General features: G+C 37.6%; 1 protein-coding gene across 1 annotated transcript in view; it reads left to right on the top strand.

Moving 5' to 3' along the window:
- The window catches only part of eml3 (EMAP like 3), a 110,711-nt gene that overhangs the window by 43,949 nt on the left and 41,093 nt on the right, over nt 1-25,669 (top strand). The window contains 5 exon segments of the mRNA XM_059354200.1: nt 4,215-4,391; nt 9,723-9,837; nt 11,421-11,930; nt 19,458-19,568; nt 22,302-22,330. Coding sequence (XP_059210183.1) covers nt 4,215-4,391; nt 9,723-9,837; nt 11,421-11,930; nt 19,458-19,568; nt 22,302-22,330 — 942 coding nt within the window.

Here is a 25,669-nt window from a genome sequence, read left to right as displayed (position 1 = left end):
CACTACTGGTCAAAAGTTTTAGAACACACTAACTTTTCCAGAATTTAATTGAAAATGATGCAGTTTAATGTCTCAGTGTACTCTGAAATTAATGCACATTTGCAACATTTCAAATTCTTTATTGAGCATGATAGTGTTTTGAAAGTAAAAAAAAGATTCAAAATCACATTTTATGTTGGACTAAAGGACTAAAAAAAGACACAAAATGACAAAAAAGATACAAAATGACTTACAAAGACATGAAAAGTGGAAAAAAATGGACAAAATAGCCCAAGACTCCATAGAGTTAAGTTGTTAACCCATTTCTTGTTCCCTGTGGTGGTCGGGGGTATTAAACGTCACCACGCTGGACACGGACGGGAATTCAACTAGTAGTCATGCAACCTTACAGCCTCTGGTCTTGTTTTTCAGTGCTCTTGCAAACTCTTTTAGATTGTAAATTATGTTAATAAACAACTTATTAGGCTATGGATTTGCTGTGCTTTTAAAAAAAGCTTAGGGCACTCGTTTAGCTATTAGCTTACAGTAGTTAGCTTTCCTTTTAGCCGTTTATCAGTGCTGCTGCTCCAGCTGCTCAGACAGTAAGCCCACAGTAACGTTACAGTGTGGAGCTCAGACTATCACAGCTGTGTATCCCAACAGCAAATATTTATGAGCTTACAGAGCCGACCAAAGTGTGAGCTGAAGCCAGCTGGATAACAAGGTTTTTTGCTTCGGGAGATCCAGTCAAGACTATACAATCGACAAATTAAATGCACACGCCACCTGCTGGACAGGAGTGTAAATTACTTAAATTATCCAATCCAATCCAATCCACTTTATTTATATAGCACAATTTTAGCAAACACAAGGTTTCCAAAGTGCTGCACAAACAATAAATACATAACACAATACAAAGAGATGTAGTAAACAATAGAACAGTAAGATGCAATAAGATAAAATAAATTAAAAATGGGATTTAAATAAATAAAATAAAATGTAAAACGTACTGCCCGCACAAAATAAAATATGCATGAATACAATAAAAACAAAAAAATCATAAAATCAACATAAAATCTAATTATGGTAGGTCACACCCAAACGGCACATACATGTCTTCATAATACAGAAATGTCCTCATAATACATAAATGGCCTCACAGCACATAAATGTCCTCATAATACAGAAATGTCTTCACAGCACATAAATGTCCTCACAGCACAGAAATGTCCTCAAAATACAGAAATGTCCTCACAGCACAGAAATGTCCTCACGGCACATAAATGTCCTCATAATACAGAAATGTCCTCACAGCACATAAATGTCCTCACAGCACAGAAATGTCCTCATCATAATACAGAAATGTCCTCACAGCACATAAATGTCCTCATAATACAGAAATGTCCTCACAGCACATAAATGTCCTCATAATACAGAAATTATTACAAAAAATATGCATGAATACAATAAAAACAAAAAAATCATAAAATCAAATTATGGTAGGTCACACCAATTTTCTAACCTGCACAATTGACAGATAAGGCCTTCAGAATTTTGCGTCATTGTTTAAAAAAAATCTGTAGATGATGGAAATATTGGGTTAATGTGACCACAGGTTGTTAGCCACCCTCTAGCTGTCAATGAGGCCTTGGGTCGAGTGCTTTGTCAGGTCAGAGGCTGTCTTGACTAGGTGGTTGTGGGGACATTATACCCATGGCAACAATCTCAGTAGCATTTGGCCCTCCTCACATCACTGTAGCTAATTCTTTACTGCTTTGTACAGATGAGCTGATCTAAACACAGACAAGACAAAAGTCACATGAACTTTTCTGTTTTCCTTTAATGTAATGAACATTCAAAAATATACACTTTTTTTTTTTTCAAACTTTTTTTTATTGGGTTTTGCAGATGAGTACAACCGTATTAAAACATACAAAGAGTAAATTAGTCATTTTTTCTTATAGAAAAAACAAACAAAAAACAAAAGTGATCATAGAAGTATTGCTGCATACCCGAACAACCCACAGAACCAGAACAGCCACAAAAAACAAAAACAAAAAAATAAATAAAATAAAAACAAACACAGGCACATCAGTCAGGTAATAGTAAACTGTAATTGAAATAGCAACAGATATCCTAAATCAGAGTAGTGGCATGCGACCCTCAACACACCAGAAGCAACACATCCACCCCTCTAAGTTGCCTCCGTCATGTCAGTCAGGGGTAAGTGGGAGATCTGTCGTCTTAACAAATTGTAGGAATGGGCCCCATAGTTTCCCAAATTTACTGGAGCAGCCAGATAAAGATAGTCTAATTTTCTCCAATTTAAGGAAATAAAGAGTGTCTTTAATCCAGCGGACATGACAGGGCGGTGTTGTTGATTTCCAATTAATTACAATTAGTCTTCTGGCTAACAGAGTAGCAAAAGCCAGCACATCCTTTTTGGGCTTAGTGAGGGAAGAGGCAGAAACCCCAAAAAGTGCACTCAGAGCATTTGGCTTTATCTCCTCCCCAATTACAAAAATATACACTTTTAAATCAACTTTTACCTGCAAGTGCAATATATACAATATTCTTTAAAATCAGCTCTCTGTGTTGCTTACAGGCTCTTCTCAGGAATGTTTAGTGTCTCCGTCTACCAGCCAGCCTGAAACATTTCTCAGGGATAAGTAGAGGGAATGACAACAATCCTGTTCAAGGGTTGCAGTTGTTTAACTGATCTGAACAAAATGATCAGAATGTAAAATGTCCGTGTTGTGTCTTTTTCATTTTGACTGTACACAGACACATTTATTTACTTTATTCATGTGGCTTGAGACTGAGCTCATTTGAAACAGAGTGCTCCAACAAACGGAGATAACAGACGTGTTCTCTACTTGTGGTGAACTCTAAGCCCAACATGAGCTGCTTCTTTGGCACATTATGGCAATAGTTTTGTTGTTTTTTGCTTTCATATTTTATTCTTCATATTTTATGTTCAATGTGTTTTGCTCTGTGGCTGTGATCACCTTTTTTTTTCTTGATTGTGACTTGATGTGACCTGTACCAAGGTTATAATAGTTTTGGTTTTTTCATTAGTTTTAGTTTTAATTTCGTTGTGAATTTTTGTTTTCAAATTCAGTTAGTTTTAGTTAGTTTTTAGAGTGAGTTTGCTAGTTTTAGTTGAGTTTTTATTAGTTTTAGTGTTAGTTTTAGTTTTTTTGTAATGGGTATGTGCCTTCATTTCCTTTGGTTTATCCATCTCAGCCCCAATAAGGTTATTAACTCTTACAGTTCTGGGTGTTTTGTATTTTGGTTGGAGTGTAGACATCCCAGTCTCAGTAAACATATTTACTTTGTTCCTGCATGTTGAAATAGAAACACTGAATTATGAATGAAAAAAGTTGACAAAAACAAAAACTAAGGACATTTTCACTATAATTTTAGTTAGTTTTAGTTAGTTTTGTAACCACAAAATACAGTTTCAGTTAGTTATCGTTTTTTGAAAAACTCTAGTTTTTATTTTTATTTCAGTTAACAAAAATGTTTTTTCAATTTAAATTTTCGTTATTTTGTTAGTTTTCGTTAACTATAATAACCTTGATCTGTACTTGATCGTTTTCAAGTTCTGAATCAAGAGTTCCTACACTGCAAAAAAGCCAACTTGTATTTTTTGGCCTAAAACAGTGATTTAATTTGGTAAAACTTGAAAATATAAATTACTGACATTTAGGGCAATAATGTGAGTTAGCACAACAAAGGAAGCCAGTTGTCTGCTCAAAAACAAGTTGGTGAGTTGTTGTTACTTATATCTTTAAGTTGGGGTTCACAACAAGGGACAATAGTTCTGATAACTCTTATTTCTTTGTTGTGAAATTCGGTCATTAGCGAAAGCTAGCGGCTAACTGATGCTAGCGGCTAACTGATGCTTGCGGCGCTGCTTGTTACAGCTACAAGAGTAGCCATTAGCGTATCAATGCTAACTCAAAATTGTGGTCGCAACATTAGCTGACATTCATAGCGGCGTTACAATCGTGCCAGAGAAATTCAGAGTTGAGCAAACTCAAAAACAAAACTTAAAATATTTAGTTTAATTGTCCAACTTAAAATTTTATCGAAGTTTGTTGCCTTGAAATTTTGAGTTCACCCAACTTTTCTTTTTTTGCAGTGTATAAACGTGAATGAATGTGATGAAACGGATCAATCCTGGTTAGTTTGTCCTCCATGTTTCTGAAACATGTCTGGTCTTTTGATAGATGAGGCATCGGCAGACAGCAGCGCTGAGTTCACAGACCGAGCCTCCATGATGGAGGTGCGTCTCCAGGCGCAGGAGGACGAGATCACTCTGCTGAAGTCCTCATTGGCTGATGCCCTGCGTAGGCTCCGCCTCCATGACCAGCTCCTCCCATTACTGAAACAGCAGCTCATCGCAGGTGAGTGATATGTGTATTTGTTTGTATAATTTAATACTGTAATATGATATGGTGATATCATATGGCAGAGGTGTCAAACTCTGGCCCGCGGCCCAAATTTGGCCTGCAGTATAATTATATTTGGCCCGCAAGGCAATACCAAATTATTATTATACAGCACAAATAATACTACAAATCCCAGAATGCTCTGCTGGTGTTTTGGCTTGAACACAGTAGATGAGTGTCTAGCAAACTGAGCAACAGTTAAAGTTGTCTTTATGCACTTTTTCTTGCTAGTCCAAGGCTTGAATGGTTGCACATTCATTGAAGGATATTATTATTAGTCATTTGGTTTATTATTCTTATTTTATTCTCACATTTATTTTTAGCCTGTGGAAAAAGATTACTGTTAAATTTAAACTTAAAGAAGGCCGCATATAAAATAAAGGGACATACGATTTTTATTTAAATTTTATTTAAGAAATGAATGCCATTGATGTTTGTTTGTTTGTTTTATTTGATATTCGATTTTGCATGTTTGCAATATTAAGTTATATCAAGCTTTGCTTGTTCCATTTCGTTTGAACTTGTTTAGGTCAATTTTTTCAATAAATATCAATGTTGGCCCGCGACTTTGTCCAAGTTTTACATTTTGGCCCACTGTGTATTTGAGTTTGACACCCCTGTCATATGGTATGATAGGATATGGTAATATAGTACATTTTCTGTTTTCTGTATACATAAAATAATCATCTGAAGATGTTTTTGTTTAATTCAGGGATTAATATAAAGCCAGGTACTTTGTTATGAACATACTATAAATCAAAGACAGTAGGCCTGGCCATTTATACACAACTTTATAGTTCCGATCCGATACATAAAATACTTAAAAGTTATTAAAATGAACGACTGAAAAGCTCTGAATTGCATTAAATATATCATTCATTCAAACTGTGATATTTTATGTTTTTTAAATTTTTTTATTCAGGGTTGCCACAGGGTTTTAAAATGTATTAAAAGGTAGAAAATAAAATTAGCCAAAAATAAGGCCATTATATAGTAATAAACCTCCACCAACCTCCACACATTAGACCCGCCTTCAAAATAAAAGCAAACACGTAGCTTTCAAAACAAGAGCACATGAATGTGTTAGCAGAGTCCACCACAGAATTTACTTTATTTTAATTCACTAAAATATGCAATGATTAAGATGGAATAGTGGCATAGAATGCTGTCTGGGTCAGTGCTGCCATTGAAGCAAAAAGTATCAAGTAACTGTGATATAAGTACTTGATTTGACTTGAAGTTAAAAAATGACGGTAATAAGTTACTTTGTAATTAGTTACCTTCAACACTGAAGTTAAAAACTGTGGCGCTACAGTTACAGATCAATGTCGTGTTGGTATTAAAAAATATTGTGAAGGTATCAAAAAGGAAATAAAAGGTATTAAATTGAACTTAAGTATTTCTGTGTATACCCTGTTATTAAATACAAAATATCTTTTGATATAAATCATCTTTTCGGCCTTGTCACTGTCTCCAGGGAATTTCTCTTTCCTTCACTTTTCCATTTGTTGCTTGAGTGCAGCCTTTGCCTGGGTTACCAGGATGAACTGGTCCTTTGTTGAAGAGTAGATGTTGGCTGCTCTTGAGTTGCTGTGCATGAAAGCTTTGCAAAAGAATAAATACCAAAACAAAGGATCGGTCTGCGCTCCATTTAGCTCAACAGCCAGTAACAATCAGCTAAAAAGGGCCTTGATCTGCCCCAATAAAAAGTCTGTGACAGAGGATCAGGACAGCCTTATGATATTACCCAACAAAGGCCTGATACAACCTGGGATATTAGATAAATAGTGTTCAGAGTATAAACACAGCTTTGTTAGGTGAAGTGTACCTAATAAGTAGGTGGTGTGATCTTCATCTACTTCAAGGTTGGACGTGTTGTGTGTTCAGAGTAGGGGTGTGCCATATCGTATCGTTCACGATAATATCGGTATATATTTTTCATGGTTAAAAAAAATGCATATCATGATATTGGCAACGTTCCTACTTCTTGATGTAGTGGTTAAAGTTGTTTTAATCACAAAAAGCTACTTACTCCATGTCGCTAAACACATGCAGCTTTCAAAATAAGAGCACAGTGTGTTAAGAGAATCCACCACATAATTTACAAGAAGACTGTCAAAATAAGATGCCTTAAATAAAACATACAAGAACCTTTATTCTCCTTTACAAAATGTCATTAAAATATGCCCCCGGAACCCCTAAATGGTTATTTTTATTACTTGCTCATACTCAAGAGTCGAGAGTAAATTTTTTTGTATTTGGCAACTGTTGAGATTTGCACTTCAAACTACATTTTAGATTTTTAATTATTTATGCAGACTACAAAAAAAATCATATTTTCTATCTTTTTAAGTATTCCCTAATATCGTCAAGAATATCGTTATCGCAAAAATAGCCTGAAATATCGTGATATTTTTTTAGGGCCATATCGCCCAGCCCTAGTTCAGAGACCTTGGTTGTAACTAGTGGTTATTTGAGTTACTGTTAAACCATTAGGCCATTCTCCTCTGACCTCTGGCATCAACAAGACATCAAGCCAATAGTTTTTGAGACTTGTAAAAATAAAATCAATGTTTTTCATGATAATTATTTGTGTTTCCGTGTTTAAAAGTTATTTGCGGTCTTTCAGAACAGAAGGCTGCATTAGACCTTTTAAAAATTCTGTCAAAATCTATTATCTGTAATTTTCATTTTTTAAATTATGAGACATGTTAAACAGTGTTTAATTTTCTTTTTTTTTTTTATCGTGAATATAGAGAAAATAAATACAGGCCTGCATCACGCAGTTTTAAGGTCAGGAAGAGAAAAGATGGACAGACAGCGACCGTGCGATCACTTTTTTAATGTTTTATCTACTTTGCCTAAAAATAGTAACAAAAAAAGAGGTAAAAACAAGCTTGTCCTTTATCGTCCACCACACCAATTCCTCTTTTTTCACTTTGTGTATCAACGCCAATACAATATAGGGCCACAGGAAATAGTTCATAAACCCTGAAGTAAGTTAGCATGTTAGCACCCTGAGGTCTAACCTCTCAAACTTAGTGAAGATTGTGAATGGCTTGGTGGTTAGAAGCCTGAAAGAAGGTCTATGGTTAACACAAGCTGAAGAGATTTCAACAAGACATCAAGCCTCACTGGATATTTTCTCTTTTTTGGACTATTCTCTGTAAACCCTAGAGATGGTTGTTAGATCAGCAGTTTGTGAAATACTCAGACCAACAACCATGCCACGTTCAGAGTCACTTAAATCAACTTTCTTCCTCATTCTGATGCTGCTTTGAACTTCAGCAGCCCGTCTTCACCATGGCTACATGACTAAATGCATTGAGATGCTGCCATGTGATTGGCTGATTAGATAATTGTGTTAACGAGCAGTTGAACAGTGTACCTAATGAAGTGGCCGGTGAGTGCATGTTGTCATTGCATACTCTATTCATCAGGAACCTCATCAGGTTCAGATCTATTGAGTAAATTGGGCAGTCCATGGCCTAGAGGTTAGGAATCGGGCTTGTAACCGGAGAGTTGCCAGTTCGAATCCCAGTACTGACCGGTCAATGACTAAAGTGCCCTTGAGCAAGGCACATAACCCCCCTTAAATCCAGTGGTGGAAAAAGTATTCAGATCCGTTACTTAAGTAAAAGTACTGATACAACACTGTGAAATTACTCCACTACAAGTAAAAGTCCTGCATTCAAAACTTACTGAAGTAAAAGTACAGAAGTATCAGCATCAAAATGTACTTAAAGTATCAAAAGTAAAAGTACTCATTATGCAGAATGGACCCACTCAGATTGTTTCATATAATCTAAAAATATATTGTTGGGTTATTATTTTTGATGCATTTATGTACGGACCGCTTTAATTTTCTCAAGGTAGGGCTCATTTTAACAACTTAATATACTCTTATGATGTTCAATTTAAAACATGTTAACATGTTAGCAAACATTTCATATTAATTATGTTTTTATGTTAAATCTTGAACTGAAAAGTAACTAAAGCTGTCAGCTAAATATAGTGGGGTAAAAAGTACAATATTTGCCTCAAAATGTAGTGAAGTAGAAGTATAAAGTAACATAAAATGGAAATACTCAAGTAAAGTACAAATATCTCAAAATTGTACTTAAGTACAGTACTTGAGTAAATGTACTTAGTTACATTCCACCACTGCTTAAATCCCTGTGTGCAGTAATGTGCTGCCCACTGTTCCTTGCATGGTGTGTTCACTTGCGCGTAAAATAGGTATGGTTTAAATGCAAAGATTGGATTTCCCCATTGTGGGATTAATAAAAGTAATTAATCTTAATCTTAAATCTTAAAACATTGTAACTAGATAGTACAAGTGACCGACAAAATAAAGTGTGAAATATTAACTGTCATTATTATCAAGTCAAACTTTATTTTTATTTAGTCAAGTCAAACTTTATTTATAGAGCACATTTAAAACAACCGGGGTTGACCAAAGTGCTGTACAGATATCACAGTTGCAGGAAATACGGTAAAAACTAAAATACTAAAATACATAAACACAGTGCAACAATAGAATAAAATAAATTAAAAATATAATTAAATAAATTAAAAAATGTAAATAAAATTTTGTTTTTGCAAGATGTCCACTTAAACTTGATTAAAAGCCAGGGGGGGAAAGGATTATGTTTTTAATTTCTAAAGAAATCCCTCCCTTAAAAAAAATAAAAGTTTGACTTGACTTAAATGGTGCACACTCTAATTCTCTGACCCATCGATCAAGAAGAAATGACTGGACATACTGGGTGCGCCAGTTCAGTATCCATAAAATCATATTTTTTTATTTTTTTTATTGGTGAAATGACATAACAAACAGGTGACATGAGAGACAAATACACTACACCATGTGGACCACAAGTAGAGACAGTAGACATACAGCGCGAACAACAACAAAGAAAAACATGAATGATAAACGATTTGCACAGAGGCATCACAGGTGTATGTGTGTGTGTGTATGTGGATGAGGGGCAGATGCTACGACATATATATAAAAATATATAACATGGCTCATTAATATGTATCACACAATGAAAATAAATAGGCAAACAAAGCAAGAAGCGCTAACGAGAGAAAACAAATAAACAAGAATAAATAAAATAAGTAATTCAATAAATTAAAAAAAAAAAAAATAATAACAACAATAACAAAAAATAGTAATATTAACCCAATATAAACCAACACGTCATGACAGTGACAGCCACTACAGCAACATATGTCGCATACGTCCATAAAATAATAATAATGTACTTTCATCCTACCCAGTGAACCCAGGTGCTGCTCGAGTGCTGAACCAGGTGTGCTGCTCTGATGGTTGCACCAGCAGCAAAAGACTGTCCTCCAGCTCAGCCATGGACGGGATCGTCCACTCTGTCCCCAGGTACTGGACCTACACAGCAAGGGATGATGAGGGCTCATCATTGTTTTATTTCACTTGGTGTATAAACATTTAGTTAGGTACATCAGAGGCATGCTGGTCTATTCAGAATCCTACCTGTTTGTTCGTATGAAGTACCTATAAAAAACACCTGAAGACCCAGCTCTTCAGAGAGCATCTTCTCTCCTAGACCACACGATAATTCTACTCCTCAAAGAATTGTCACTAGCACTTATTGATGCACTAATAGCTCTTATTGCACTATATGTTTGCTTTTACTCTTCCTGTAAGTCGCTTTGGATAAAAGCGTCTGCTAAATGACTGAATGTAAATGTAAGTGTAATATGCTGTATGACTCTTTGACTCCTTTGAACTATCTCTAGCCAACTGTCAGACAGCATTGTGACCAATGCCAATGGCCACATAGGAAGTCCAGTGTCCATGAAGCCGAGACCCAAACCAGCAACACTGGACAGGTCCACCCAGACAGAGTCTAACCTCCCGGGGCAGGACACTGGGTTTTGATTGTAACAACCCCTGTAGAATTAGTTATTAAGCATCACGGTGTGTTCAGACCGGACGCGTAGCGAATTTTCGCGTCGCGTTACTCGCGCGAGTAGTTGAATTTACTCGCGTGAGTAAATAACTCGCGAAAAATGCCGGCCGCGAAGGCTGCTAATGCTAATGCTAACTTTGTAGAGAAGTAGCTACAACAGATAGCTGAAATCACATTGTCACAACTTACCAGGCAGACCGGTGACCTCACTCACCCTCCTCCAGGCAAGGTCTTTATGGTTCCGGTTGCGGTAGGAGGGTCATGATGTGTCAAAAAGCTTTCTCCTCCATTTTTCCGGAATAGGCGGGTTCCCGGGATGCATGACGTCACTGTCGTCCAGAATCTCAACGCTGATAGGCTGTCCCGACACAGCGTCACGCGAATATTTCGCCAAAGTTGAATTTATTGAACTCACGCGAATTTGCGTTGTTTCATTCGCGCCGCGACATTCGCGGCATTTGCGTCGCGCGAAACCCGCGATTCGCGCCGCCGGCAAAAATTTGCGTCTATTCGCGTGTTTGCATTGACTTTGTATGTAATCTTGTTGCGCGAAATATTCCCTACGCGTCCGGTCTGAACACACCGTCAGAATTTGATTCACTCGATCTGATAACATTTGGAAAGTCATTGAACTAAACATTTTATTCATTTAAGTTAGGGTAGTGCTTTATTCAAAGTAAGTATCCAGCTCTGCTTGCAGGAAGTCTCTTGTGCACTTGGCCTATGGGCCTCACAGTGCGGAAGAGCTGTTAAGGATCTAAGTTATTTCATAAACGGAAGTCCAATTTTTTTGGCTTCATGGTCCACTGAGCAAGTTTCTCAGCCATGGACGGGATCGTCCACTTGTCCCCAGGTACTGAACCTACACAGCAAGGGATGATGAGGGCTCTAAAAAAAATTTTTTCACTTGGTGTATAAACATTTATTTAGATACGTCAGAGGCATGCTGGTCTATTCAGAATCCTGCCTGTTTGTTCCTATGAAGTGTAATATGCTGTATGACTCTTTGACTCCTTTGAACTATCTCTAGCCAACTGTCAGACAGCATTGTGACCAATGCCAATGGCCACATAGGAAGTCCAGTGTCCATGAAGCCGAGACCCAGACCAGCAACACTGGACAGGTCCACCCAGACAGAGTCTAACCTCCCGGGGCAGGACACTGGGCAGGACAGGGTCCCTCTCCCCAGGAGGGTCCAGAGTCTCCAACTGGAGGACGCCCTTCCTCCAGGGGAGCCTGTGGTTGAGGGGACCCGAGGCAAGCTTCACCGCGTCCCCAGCTTGGAAGAGGAGGATGACGAGCAGGAGGAAGACGAAGAAGGTGGAGCGGAGCCGGAAAAGGAGCTGAGTTGGGCATCATCGGTGGAGGAACCCATCCAGCCCACCACGATCCGAGGCCTCCAGAGAGAGGACTTCCAGGATGGGAGCTGCTCTCCAGAGGATCTGGGCTCTCCCACAGCCTCAGTTAGGACCTCAGACCAGAACCTCGGTCCCCGCTCGGCCCCCCTGTCCCCCATCCGGGAAGGAGAGAAGAAACAACTGTGCGTGATCTCGTCGTCCTCCCCGTCACCACCGCTGTCCTCGTAATCATCCTCTCTTTCGTGATTGATCGCATGGCTTTTAAAAACAAATCAAACAAATGTCTTGATTCTGACTTGTGTGACTGCAAACCCCAGTTACGCTACAACAGGGGTCTCAAACTCAAATTACCTGGGGGCCGCTGGAGGCAGTATCAAAATTACCAAAAAAGCCCACAAAATGACAAAAAAGACACAAAATTACTTACAAAAGACACAAAATGACCAAAAGAGACACAAAATGACAGAAAAATAACTAAATTACTTAAAAAATAAACAAAATGACCAAAAAAGAACACGAAATTACTAAAAAAAGACACAAAATTACCCAAAAAAAAGACACAATTATTACAAAACGACACACAAATATTTAAAAAAGACACAAAATTACCCCAAAAAAGACACAATTATTACAAAACGACACACAATTATTAAAAAAAGACACGAAATTACCTAAAAAACGTAAATATCGTCACGAGGGCCGCAATTGCCCCGCGGGCCGCGAGTTTGAGACCCCTGCGCTACAACCTCCCTTATAATACAAGCGGCCTCAGGTTGCCAGGGTGTGATTATGCTGTAACCCGAGGGGGATGACATGTTCTTTCGTCATGTTCGCTCCAGCCTCCGTGTGTTTGAGTAGGGGGCGAGGGAAACATTAAACATAATGGCAGCACTCGTCCACACTGAGTGACACGTCCAAGATTAGCTTCATGGCACACACGGATTTGAGTCCAGTGGAAAATGTGATGTGAGGGGCAATTGAACAGAGCGTAATGAGCAAAAAAGAGCTCAGAGCAGGTTAGGGTTACAGCATGTATACACTTGGACTGAAAGAGAAAGTTCTATACGGATGACATTTTCTCAATTGGCATATCTGTCCAAACAGCATAGATCCGAGTTAATATCCATCAAAAGAACCTCCAGTGCGGTCCTCTCTGTTACAGCTTTACTGTGGCCACAAAGTATTGAGGTCGATGACTCTGTAAGACGATGCAGATGTGCAGACACACTAATGAGCTGCCATTCAACTGGGTTTTGCAGAAACATACAAGCCTTAAAGCCTTAAATCTTGATTGTTTCTCATGCAGTTCTGCTCTTTTAACATCGTCTTATTCAAACAAATCGGATCTCTTGCATGCTGTGATTCGTTCTCCACTGTCAACTCAACCCGCCGGACCACTGGGCTTGTGTTTACTTGTGCGTGTGCATGCATATATTCCTTTGTCTTACTTCCTTGTTGTGGTTTTGTAAATGGGTCTCATGGTGATGGGTAACATGTGCTCTAGTCCAGTGTTTCCCAAACTTTGATCTTTAATTCATGCTGCATTCCTGCCAACTTAGAACCTGAACATTTCTGACCTCCTACTAGAAAGAAAGCCGAGCAACACCACTTAAAGTTGGAGCTCCTACTTGTGAACTCGGCAAATCCATCCACCCCGACTCCATGAAGAAGAAGTTATCTGCAGAGCTTTGTAAAAGAGAAATCACTGTATTGGCTGTGGGCAGTTAATGTAATCAGAGTATCAACACACTGCAAAAAAAGAAAAGTTGGGTGAACTCAAAATTTCAAGGCAACAAACTTTGATAAAATTTTAAGTTGGACAATTAAACTAAATAATTTAAGTTTTGTATTCCTCAATTGTGAAATTGTATAGCCATATTACAGCATGTTAAAAAAGTTTTGACATATAAGTCAACTAAAATGTGCTTCATAGCTAACGAAAGTCTCCGGCCCGGTGCCTTAACCTTTAAGTTTTGCCAACTTTGAGTTTAGTTTTGAGTTCCCCGAGATAGACTAGTTTTCAAAATCATATTAATAAATGCTCAATATGACTATTAATAATGTTGGTAGGCTAATTTAGACTTATTAGGCTGTTTAATTTTCATTTTAGGCTCAATAGATTAGATTAGATTAGATTAGATAAAACCTTATTGATCCCTTGGGATGGCTGCCTCAGGGAAATTGAGTTTCCAGCAGCAAACAGGTTAAAAAGCACACAGTATCAAAAGTAAAAAAAAAAAAAAAGTAAAAGAACAATTTATATACAATAAATATGAGGTGTATTGGTATTTAAATAGTCCTTATGTATTTCTTATTGTATATATAAGGTTTTATAAAGGTTTTATAAAGTTGTTCCCCTTGCTCAGGCTACTACACCTCTACATTCTCTACAAAATTTCATTTTGGAGTAGTAGTACACTGTAAAAAATGTTTGTAGAAATTACAGTAAAACACTGTCAAATTGCATCAGAAATAGGTCGTAAAATTAAACATTGTACATCACCGTAGTGATACTTTTAATTACTGTAAATCAAAGAATAGTATAAAACTTTAAATTCTACCGCCATAAACTGTAGAAAACACACAGTTTTGCTGTAAAAATATAAAATTTTCATGCAAAGTTAATGGAGAAATACCACGATGAAACAATTATCCTAAAAGTAATGGGATTATTCAGTATAAATTACAGTTTTTGCTGATATTTACGTTTACATACGCTCACTGTATTTTTTACGGTGATGTTCTGGCAACCACAGCTGCCGGTATTTTACCGTAAATTAAACAGATTTTTTTTTTTTTACAGTGTAGAGAGATTTGAGAGGCGAAGGTTGTTTCCAGCTGAGTTTCACTTCCTCAATCGGAGGCCAGTGACGTATATAGATGCCACAGCTTTATTTAGTCTGTCAACACTTCCTCTGGTGATGCTGCTGGTCCAATGGCTACCAATTGCATGTCGTAAGAAAATGGGGTGTGTCGCACCAACAGATTGTTTATGGTTCACAACTGTGTGTTGGAAGAGAAAAGTAGGTGAACACAGGTTGCAACCCTAACTCTGTTGTAAACATCACAATTATCAGACCTACTTCCTGCTCTGGATGAACGGCTGGCTGGTTTACAACCTGTCTGACTGCTTGTGTTTCAACACAGGTTCCATAAAAGATGGAGGGCTGTAAAAAGAAAAAAAAGGAGAAGTAATAAACAGGAGGCAATGGTTTGCAAATCCTGTGTAACCTACACTACCGGTCAAACGTTTTAGAACACACCAACTTTTCCAGAATTGAATTGAAAATGATGCAGTTTAATGTCTCAGTGTACTCTGAAATTAATGCACATTTGCAACATTTAAAATTCTTTATTGAGCATGATAGTGTTTTGAAAGTAAAAAAAAGATTCAAAATCACATTTTATGTTGGACTAAAGGACTAAAAAAGACACAAAATGACCAAAAAAAGACACAAAATGACAAAAAAAAAGACACCAAAAGACACAAAATGACAAAAAAGACACCAAAAGACACAAAATGACTAAAAGAAGACACAAAACAACCAAAAAAAGACACAAAATGACCAAAAAAAGACACAAAATGACAAAAAAAAAGACACCAAAAGACACAAAATGACAAAAAAGACACCAAAAGACACAAAATGACTAAAAAAAGACACAAAACAACCAAAAAAAGACACAAAATGACTTACAAAGACATGAAAATAATTCAAAAATGGACAAAATAGCCCAAGACTCCATAGAGTTAAGTTGTTAACCCACTTCTTGTTCCCTGAAAAAGGCCTACTTGTATAATTCTGAAATGTACATTATTTTTCAGTTTTGGTTAAGCTTACCTTTTTTTATTTACCTCTGGCAGTTCACCACTTACCTTTGTACCCTTTCAAGCTGTTCATTTGACTTGAACTGCTTGAATTTCAATAAAAAAACTGGAAAAATTGGGGTGTTCTAAAACTTTTGACCGGTAGTGTATATCATTTTAATTGAATGAGACAGCCTTTTGTCCACTGGCAACCTTAGTAAACTATTTTCATTCTAAAAATAAAGGACATTTCAAGCATATCTGTTTTATAATAACTGAATAAACACCTTAACAAAATACAACTTGTCACAATAGGATATAAAACTAAAAGCATGTCTTGTGCTGTGAAGCTGAAAATACAAAATGAACAATAAAAAGTCAAACCTATGCCTTAGGATACATGGTTTTGATTGTAACAACCCCTGTAGAATTAGTTATTAAGCATCAGAATTTGATTCACTCGATCTGATAACATTTGGAAAGTCATTGAACTAAACATTTTATTCATTCAAGTTAGGGTAGTGCTTAATTCAAAGTAAGTATCCAGCTCTGCTTGCAGGAAGTCTCTTGTGCACTTGGCCTATGGGCCTCACAGTGCCGAAGAGCTGTTAAGCTGTTAAGTAATTTCATAAACGGAAGTCCAATTTTTTTGGCTTCATGGTCCACTGAGCAAGTTTCATCAGTATGAACGTGGCAGTGCCTCCAACGCCGTATCCAGTTCTCTTTATACATTCATGGACTCACATGCCAATCTGCTTGTTGTGCTAACCTCAGCACATTTTGCTAACAGCGTATGGCTAAAAGTGTTTAGGCGGAACTCCCCCTTGTAAACTTTAATGCCAAAATGTGGAACCAATCTACATACTGTGCATTTTGAGTGCGACTATGTGCACCAGATCGTATCCCCTGCACTGCAAAAAAAGAAAAGTTGGGTGAACTCAAAATTTCAAGGCAACAAACTTCGATAACATTTTTAAGTTGGACAATTAAACTAAATATTTTAAGTTTTGTTTTTGAGTTTGCTCAACTCTGAATTCAGATTTTTGTCAACTCAACTTTAAGTTAGTAAGTTGTACTAACTTACAATTTTACATTGTAATAACTTTTAATCCTTACTTCTGCTAACTTCTGCAATGTGCTGAATTGGCACGATTGTAACGCCGCTATGAAATGTCAGCTAATGTTGCGACCACAATTTTGAGTTAGCATTGATACGCTAATGGCTACTCTTGTAGCTGTAACAAGCAGCGCCGCTAGCATCAGTTAGCCGCTAGCATCAATTAGCCGCTAGCTTTCGCTAATGAATTTCACCGCTTTCCCGCATTTCACAACAAAGAAATAAGAGTTAGCAGAACTATTGTCCCTTGTTGTGAACCCCAACTTAAAGATATAAGTAACAACAACTCACAAACTTGTTTTTGAGCAGACAACTGGCTTCCTTTGTTGTGCAAACTTACATTATTGCCCTAAATGTCAATAATTTATATTTCCAAGTTTTACCAACTTAAATCACTGTTTTAGGCCAAAAAATACAAGTTGGCTTTTTTGCAGTGTGTACTGTGATGGTTCAGTGGGAATACACAAACTGTTACAGCCCTAATAAACACGTCTGTCTAATAGCTAACTACCTACAGTAGTTGCCTAACCTTATTTCCAAGCCTAAGAGTTAGCATGTCATTAGCTAACTACACCCTGTGGTGTTACAGGCTACAAGGCCCCTTAAGGTCTGGAACATTCTTTATATAGGAAGCAGTGTAACACTGGTCCTGGATACTATTTCATAGAGTAGCTAACATTCCTGCTCTTTCCTGCTCTGTAATGGATTTGGGGACATTTGTCTGAGACATGTTGGTCAAACGCATCTTGTCTTGCTAACTTTTACCTTTGACAAGTAAGTATTTAGGGTTGTACACTGTAAAAAAAAATCTGTTTAATTTACGGTAAAATACCGGCAGCTGTGGTTGCCAGAACATCACCGTAAAAAATACAGTGAGCGTATGTAAATGTAAATATCAGCAAAAAAAACTGTAATTTATACTGAATAATCCCATTACTTTTGGGATAATTGTGTCATCATGGTATATCTCCATTAACTTTGCATGAAAATGTTATATTTTTACAAAACTGTGTGTTTTCTACAGTTTATGGCAGTAGAATTTAAAGTTTTATACTATTCTTTGATTTACAGTAATTAAAAGTATCTACTACGGTGATGTACAATGTTTAATTTTACGACCTATTTCTGATGCAAATTGACAGTTTTTTACTGTAATTTCTACAAACATTTCTTACAGTGTAGGAGTTAATGTTAATTATCTCATTCTGCCAGTGACAGGCATAAATTTAACCAGCAAAATTCATGGTTGCCAGCTAGAAACCAGAAAAGGCCCCTTAGTAGTTTTAATGACCACCAGGTGTTGAGAATCTTCTGCATATTAAAGCTCTGATAGATCAGAAGTCCATTTAGAAAACAAACATTTTTGTCCAGATTTTTACTAATCTATCTTCTATAGTTTAATAAACACCCCTCTGGAAGGGTTATCGGGAAAGGTACGGCGGATACAACTCCAGTCACTTTTATGATTTTTATTTTCTCAACATACACAATAAGCATCCACACACTGGGTAGCTGTTACACTACGATAGCCTACCGCTCGTTAGCTTATTAGTGCCGTTAATTAGAAAAGTAAACGGTGATGTTGATTAGGTTGTAAACCTGTAATGCAAACATAAACACAAAACCCAGAATTAATGAATGAAATTATACACTCATTCATATGATATTTAAACATCAACCATGCTAGTCTGCAGCTAGTACGTAAATGAAACCAAAACCAAAAAGTGAGACACCTGCTGGAAAGTTCTACAATTTTAAAAGTTGTTTGCTCGTCACCTGGTGCTCACCTGACCAAGCATGAATTCAGACTTTATTTCATAATACTTTTGATCCGTTTATTGCAATTAATTCACAGCTAAATCAGTTAATTTTGGGTACATACCAAAATAATGTACTGGCAGTCATCAAGACTCAGCTCCTGGAGAAGGGGCTGAAATTCCCGGAGCTTTGTGCATCTCTGAATGATATTTTTGATCTTTTAAATACACTGTAAAAAAAAACAGTTGTTTTTACGGTAAAATACCGGCAGCTGTGGTTGCCAGAACTTTACTGTAATAAATTCGGTGCAACTTTTTCTAATATTACAGTAAAATGATATTAGCACTGTTGATTTCACATTTAAGATTGCCATTTTATTCCATATTTTTCCGTAAAAAAGAAAACGTTTTTCCATCAAAAGAAACGCTGTTTGTCATATGGCAGATATGATTGACAAGAAAATATTTTATAAATGCTGCATAGATTAAAGATTTTACCATTAAATATAACAGTATATTTCTGTTAGAGATATGGTGTTTCGTACATTGAACAGTGTGAAAATGTATTTTTACAAAAAATAAATGCTAAAAATTACAGTGATGGCTTGTAAATATGTTAGCATATTTTTTATATTCACTGTGCCAGTGTATTTTACAATGAAGTAATGTATTTTTCCCCCCAAAAAAAGGAAAAAATAGTGTTTTGGCTGATATATACATTTAGGGTGTTTCATTGTTACTGAAACTGAATTAACCCATTTATCATTTTACGGTCTTTTACTGTCATGGTTTAACAGTTTTTCACCGTAAAATCTACAGATATTTTTAACAGTGTAAGTAAAAGATCCGAAGCATCGATGTCTCTCTGTGTTCAAACTCTTTCCACCTTATATCCATAAACTACCATGTTGCATACATGAATGGTGGGGTAACTGCATGCATCTGTGTGGGATTTAGTGTCTGTATGTAAACACACACACAGTGTTTACCACTGGAGACTGTATCTGATTTCTTTCCTCTGGTGTTCCAGGGTTCGTAGAAACAGTGAGAAGCTGGGGAACCCGGAGAGGCAGAGGAAACGTCTGGACAAGAAAGCGGCGTCCTCGGCCAACCTGCTCACCCGCTCCCCCAGCCTGGAGAAGTGAGCCACGCTGCCATCACTCACAACTGTCACCACACAGTCACACAGCTCACTTTTTCCTATGGCTGCTGCAGCCTCACATATCTCATCAGAGAGACACTTGCTGGAACACTGATGGCCCCTATGAGTAATAATAAAATTCCATTTCCATGAAAACTTCGCAGGAACAGTATATGGTTCTGAAGTGAGGGACTGATGGATACTAAGCAGTGGCGGGCGGTGCATTTCACACTTAGGCCTTCAGTGATGTCCAACTTAGTCAATAAATACCTTTCATTATGCCAGCATTTATAACACCAGGACTGGAGAGTAGTTAGAAACACACTTAAAGGAACACTCCACCGTTTTTTCATATTAAAACATGTTATTCGGTCAAGTAAGACGAGTTGATACAGACCTCTTGCGTCTCAATGCGTGCACTCAATCGCCCTGGCGCGCGGCGCCACTTGGCTAGCACTTAGCTTAGCCCAGTTCATTCATTAGGATCCAAACAGATGGACAGTTAGAAGCGACCAAACTCCTCCACGTTTTCCCTATTTAAATACAGCTACACGAGTAGTTAAACGACCAAGTATGGCGACACAAAATAAAACGTGGCGCTTTTCTAAGCGGATAAAAAGGATAACTATAATGTATGGCGGAATAGCACTTGGGAGCACTTCGACTCGGCGCAGTAATATCATCACTCCTGAGGGGAGAAGATTTTTCAGGAGTGATGATATTACTGCGCCGAGTCGAAGTGCTCCCAAGTGCTATTCCGCCATACATTATAGTTATCCTTTTTATCCGCTTAGAAAAGCGCCACGTTTTATTTTGTGTCGCCATACTTGGTCGTTTAACTACTCGTGTAGCTGTATTTAAATAGGGAAAACGTGGAGGAGTTTGGCCGCTTCTAACTGTCCATCTGTTTGGACCGTAATGAATGAACTGGGCTAAGCTAAGTGCTAGCCAAGTGGCGCCGCGCGCCAGGGCGATTGAGTGCACGCATTGAGACGCAAGAGGTCTGTATCAACTCGTCTTACTTGACCGAATAACATGTTTTAATATGAAAAAACGGTGGAGTGTTCCTTTAAGCACTACTAGGCATTGTATCACCTCAGTTGTGTACAAAATGGGCTATTATCCTGCTACTGTCAAAACTTAAAAATAAAAGGGTCTTTAAAATTATCTTTCCAAAAAGTTTTATTAAATGAGTCCACAAAGAATATGCAAGCTTTAACAAGATTGTACAATAAATTGCAAAATCGCAGTTCAACCCATTGAAGCCTGGAAAGCGGATACGTCATTTTGTAGTATTTGTATAAGCTCTCAAATACTTTTTGAATTTCATTTCTATCTGCTACAGAGGCTGAAAAATCTATTATTTAGTAGAAGCGTTGACACTTCTGTTGAATTTCCAGAAAAACTTCAGGTTTTAGGGGGTTATTTTAAAATCGCCCAGAGGTTTTACAGGAAGTTTTAGGCGTCAATGGGTTAATATCAGAAAGACACTAACAAGACGGCCAGCGACACAATAAACAAGTCTCTTTGTGAAAAAACTTTTTCATGTCAAAACGTGACGTATCACGACTTTCTGTGACCTGTTGCTTTGAGTACAACCACACAGCTGCGCCAATGCGCCAGATTATTTACGTACCGTTAACAGTCCAGGGTGTGACTCTGTTGATCTGCATAGCACTGCCGTGGCTCAAACTAGTAAGTATCCATTAGGGGTGTGCCATATTGTATCGTTCATGATAATATCGGTATATTGTTTTTATGGTTAAAAGAAATGCATATCATGATATTGGCAACGTTCCTACTTCTTGATGTAGTGGTTAAAGTTGTTTTAATCACAAAAAGCTACTTACTCCCTGTCACTAAACACATGCAGCTTTCAAAATAAGAGCACGGTGTGTTAAGAGAGTACACCACAGAATTTACAAGAAGACTGTCAAAATAAGATGCCTTAAATAAAACATACAAGAACCTTTATTCTCCTTTACAAAATGTCATTAAAATATGCCCCTGAAACCCCTAAATGGTTATTTTTATTATTTGCTCATACTCAAGAGTAACATTTTTTTGTATTTGGCAACTGTTGAGATTTGCACTTCAAACTACATTTTAGATTTTTAATTATTTATACAGACTAAAAAAAAAATCATGTTTTCTATATCTTTTTAAATATTTCCTAATATCGTCAAGAATATCGTTATCGCAAAAATAGCCTTCAATATCGTGATATTCTTTTAGGGCCATATCGCCCAGCCCTAGTATCCATATCCAATCACAGGACGCGTAAATGTCACATTCAACGTGAGGCCAGCTAGAGGGCCTTACTGACACAACTCGTGCTCTGATTGGCTATCACAACTATCTATCAACTGTATTTGCCCGTTCACTTACAGTGCACAGACGCCCGCATTGTTGATTCTGAAGGCCCGGGCAGATTTCATACAGCCTGGCAACATAAGATAGCTGAATTCTGATTGGATAAAAACTCTAGCCTAAAAACAACAGCACTGGAAGGAGCATAATATGTCATGAGGAGAATATGAATACTTTTAGATATTTAGGGAAAGTAAATGAAAAATTAAATTAACCTTTATCATAATTATGATCATGATTTCTGGTTATGTTAGGCCAGCAGAGAAGGCCTTGCTGGCCCTGACGGCCCACCACTGCTACTAAGCTAATAACCTCCTGAAACAGTGTCATATTTGTCTCACACAGTGTTTTTTGTGCCCACAGCCGAGCCAAGGAGCTGGTCGCCAGTGCAGGTGATGTATCTTTCATCTTTTCTACCTCGTCTTTGATCTTGAAACAGATTACATCACTGAGTTTACCACTTTGCCCAAATGGCTGAGGAATGTCCTTTGCCGTATACACTTGGTATTTAACATGGAATCTTGAAGACTTCAGCTTGTAGATGGAAAACAAGATTTTTGGCAACTCTCTTAATTGTGGTTTTCTGGGGTTTCAGGCAGTAGTTTTTATTCATGATATTGAACATTTCTCTATTTTCTCAATTTTATTACTTAAAGGTGCACTGTAAAACCAACTTGTTGTTTCAACTAAAATATTTGAGTGTCGATGCTGCGAAATAATTTTATGTCAAGACAACGAAGACAATGGAGTTAAATCAAATGAATCTTGCTTTTTGGCTCAATATTTTAAGTTAAAATGACTTTTTGCACAAATCTTTAGTTAAAAATTAGTTATAATGGCAAACAAGCAACATTGGGGTTTACAGTGCGGAGTTAGCGTTAGCATGTGTCATCAGTTAGCATGTTCCAGAATTAATGTCACTGCCTTTGTCTTTTCCACACATACAGGTCTTCATAAAAACTGAGTTTTCTCACATTCATTTAAAAAAACAAAAACAAAACAAAAACCCCTGAATGTCTGAGGCAATCTTGTCTGCTTTAGCCCCTTTCAGATTGCCGTTTCAAGCTGCGATATTTACCCCTCTGTGACACTTCGCCTTAAGTCTGGACATCCCAGAGGCATTATGGGGGAACAGAGTGATCCAGGCTCTGTGACGCCTTAGCAGTAACAGAGGGTAATAAGAAAGAAAGTGGAGCATATAATCAGAAACACGCCTCTCACTTGAGTCCAACAGTAATCCAATCATGTTCAGCAAAATGCAAAACAACTTTACTTGAGTCTGTAGAATCTCTACAGCCAGAAACAGAAACTCACAGATTGGGGAAACCAATATTACGCTGTTACGGAATAAGTATTCATGTCCTTAGGCAAAATGTCAGTAGAGCTCGTTACGGCACTTTTGCGGTATGCAGTATGAAAAGAGTTTCTGATTAACACCGGACTCAACAGACCCTTTTAGGAGTGACTCTTTTAGGAGGTCTGCCTGCAAACCTGCACTCATTTATCAGAATAAGAATGTCTTTATTGATATTGTCGCATGTACAACTAAATTATCAATCAAACGTAGAAACGGGCTCACGTGTGATTCATGACACGCATATCAGAAGCCAAGAAGAGGAATTTCCCCCGAAGTAGAAATTTAAATGATGTCATCTCAGGTGCAACAGAAGCAATTGGTTTTGTTTGGCAGTCTAAACAGAGGCATCAAAGGGAATCGAAAAATACAGTGTGGCTTCACTTCTACAGGACCTCCCAGTAAGGCTGGAATATTTAATCTACATTTTATACTGTACATCTGTATCTGTATATTTGACATTGTTACATTTTTTTTACTTTTCAAGCACGTAAGAAATCTGTATGCCTTCAACAGGTCAGTGTTTCCCCTAACATTATATTATTGACAATCAAGTTAATTTTATTTTCTATATTGCGGCAAATCACAACATAAGTCATTTAAGGTTACCTTTCTGATATATCTTGTCCTTTTATTGAACAAACTAAATAAGCTTATGATATTTATCTTATTTACACGACAGCATGTCATTTCTGTCTCTACTTGGTTGACGTTTACAATTCTCGTCTGCTCTCTGTCGTGCACAAAGCAAAGTTCCGCCCCGATGTGTGCACACAAACACACGTGCACCAGGGTTTCTCATTAATTACCCAGACTGTGGCGTCCTCCTCCGAGACACCCGCGCGCATTCACACACACACTGAATTTACTGATCTGCCCACCCTGCTTCTCCGCTGCAAAACAATTCCAGCATGATAGAGAGACGCCTGAATGCCTCCCTGTCTGTATCAGTCCCGCCCCACATCATCTCTCCGTGTGCGCGCCGAACTAAATACCATCAGCCTGTCCGGGCCGGTCACAGGTGATCCAAACCAATCCAAACACACTGTTGCATTCGCCGTTCGGTTAGCAATAACTGACAATCAAAGTTGTTTTAATCACAAAAGGCTAAACTGTGCCTAACGGTCTGAATTACTTCCTGTCACTAAACACATGCTGCTATCAAAATAAGAGCACAGTGTGTTAACAGAATCCACCACAGAATTTACAAGAAGACTGTCAAAATAAGATGCCATAAATAAAACATACAGGAACCTTTGTTCTCCTTTACAAAAATTAATTAAAATATGTAATGATTAAAATCAGTGTATATAATGGAATAGTGGCATTAGAATCTGCGAGAGGACACTAAATTTGGGCTCTATATGGGAAAAAAAAATTACCCGAGGGAGGGCCAGCCCCCTAGCCAGCTAACTGCAGCACAGTAACAAGTAGGATAACAAAGTGACAAATTCTATGTCACACTTTCTCCTGACTGAAAATGTAATGTGAGGTGTTTGCTCTCAAAGTGCACAGGATCAATGCATTATACCTTAAAAATGTACAAAATTTTCTCCCGGGGGCATGCCCGTTGGAAAGTATGTGGCTGTAAACCTCGGGGAAACACTGCAGGGTCATGCCTTCACCGCCCCTGGAAAAAAATATTCCGTCCTGTTATGTAATATTCAGTAAGATATGCTGCCAATGATGTTCTACGTGCTGTGCTGAAAGTAATTTGGCTTTAAACTGTATTGTGACTCTCATGCTCCATGAATGGCGGACATGAAGGGGACAAAGACAAACACCTGCAGACCGACAATCATAAACTTTCAGAGTCATGCCAACGAAGAGCTGAATAACCACAATTTCCTTTTGTTCCATGGAAGTGTCGTGTTCTGAGTAGGTTAGGGTTTCACAACTATGGCAATATGTAGTATAATGTTGTGTTGGCAGGGGCTCCTGTTGATGCAAATATGTTCTGGGTTTTTCTCCAGTAAGCTTCCTGTCTATAGCCAGACATCACAGCACAGAATATACTGTATGTCCAGTGGTGGAAGAAGTATTAGGACCCGTTACTGAAGTAAAAGTACTAATAAAACACTGTGAAATTACTCCACTACAAGTAAAAGTCCTGCATTCAAAAAATACTGAAGTAAAAGTACAAAAGTATTCCTGTTTTTTGTTGTTGTAATTTTTACATTTATTTTCAGTCATTTTGTGTTTGTTTTTTTTTGTTGTCCATTTTGTGGTTTTTTTGGTCATTATTACAAACATTTTTTGTCATTTTGTGTCTTTTTTTGTCACTTTTACAGTTATTTTTTGTCATTTAGTGTCTTTTTTGTCACTTTTACAGTTATTTTTGGTCGTTTTGTGTATTTTTTGGTAATTTTTCATTATC

Source organism: Centropristis striata, chromosome 17 (assembly GCF_030273125.1).
Source record: "Centropristis striata isolate RG_2023a ecotype Rhode Island chromosome 17, C.striata_1.0, whole genome shotgun sequence".
NCBI classification, from domain to species: Eukaryota; Metazoa; Chordata; class Actinopteri; order Perciformes; family Serranidae; genus Centropristis; species Centropristis striata.
Note: the sequence above shows the minus strand (reverse complement) of the source record. Positions and strands in the feature narration are given on the sequence as shown.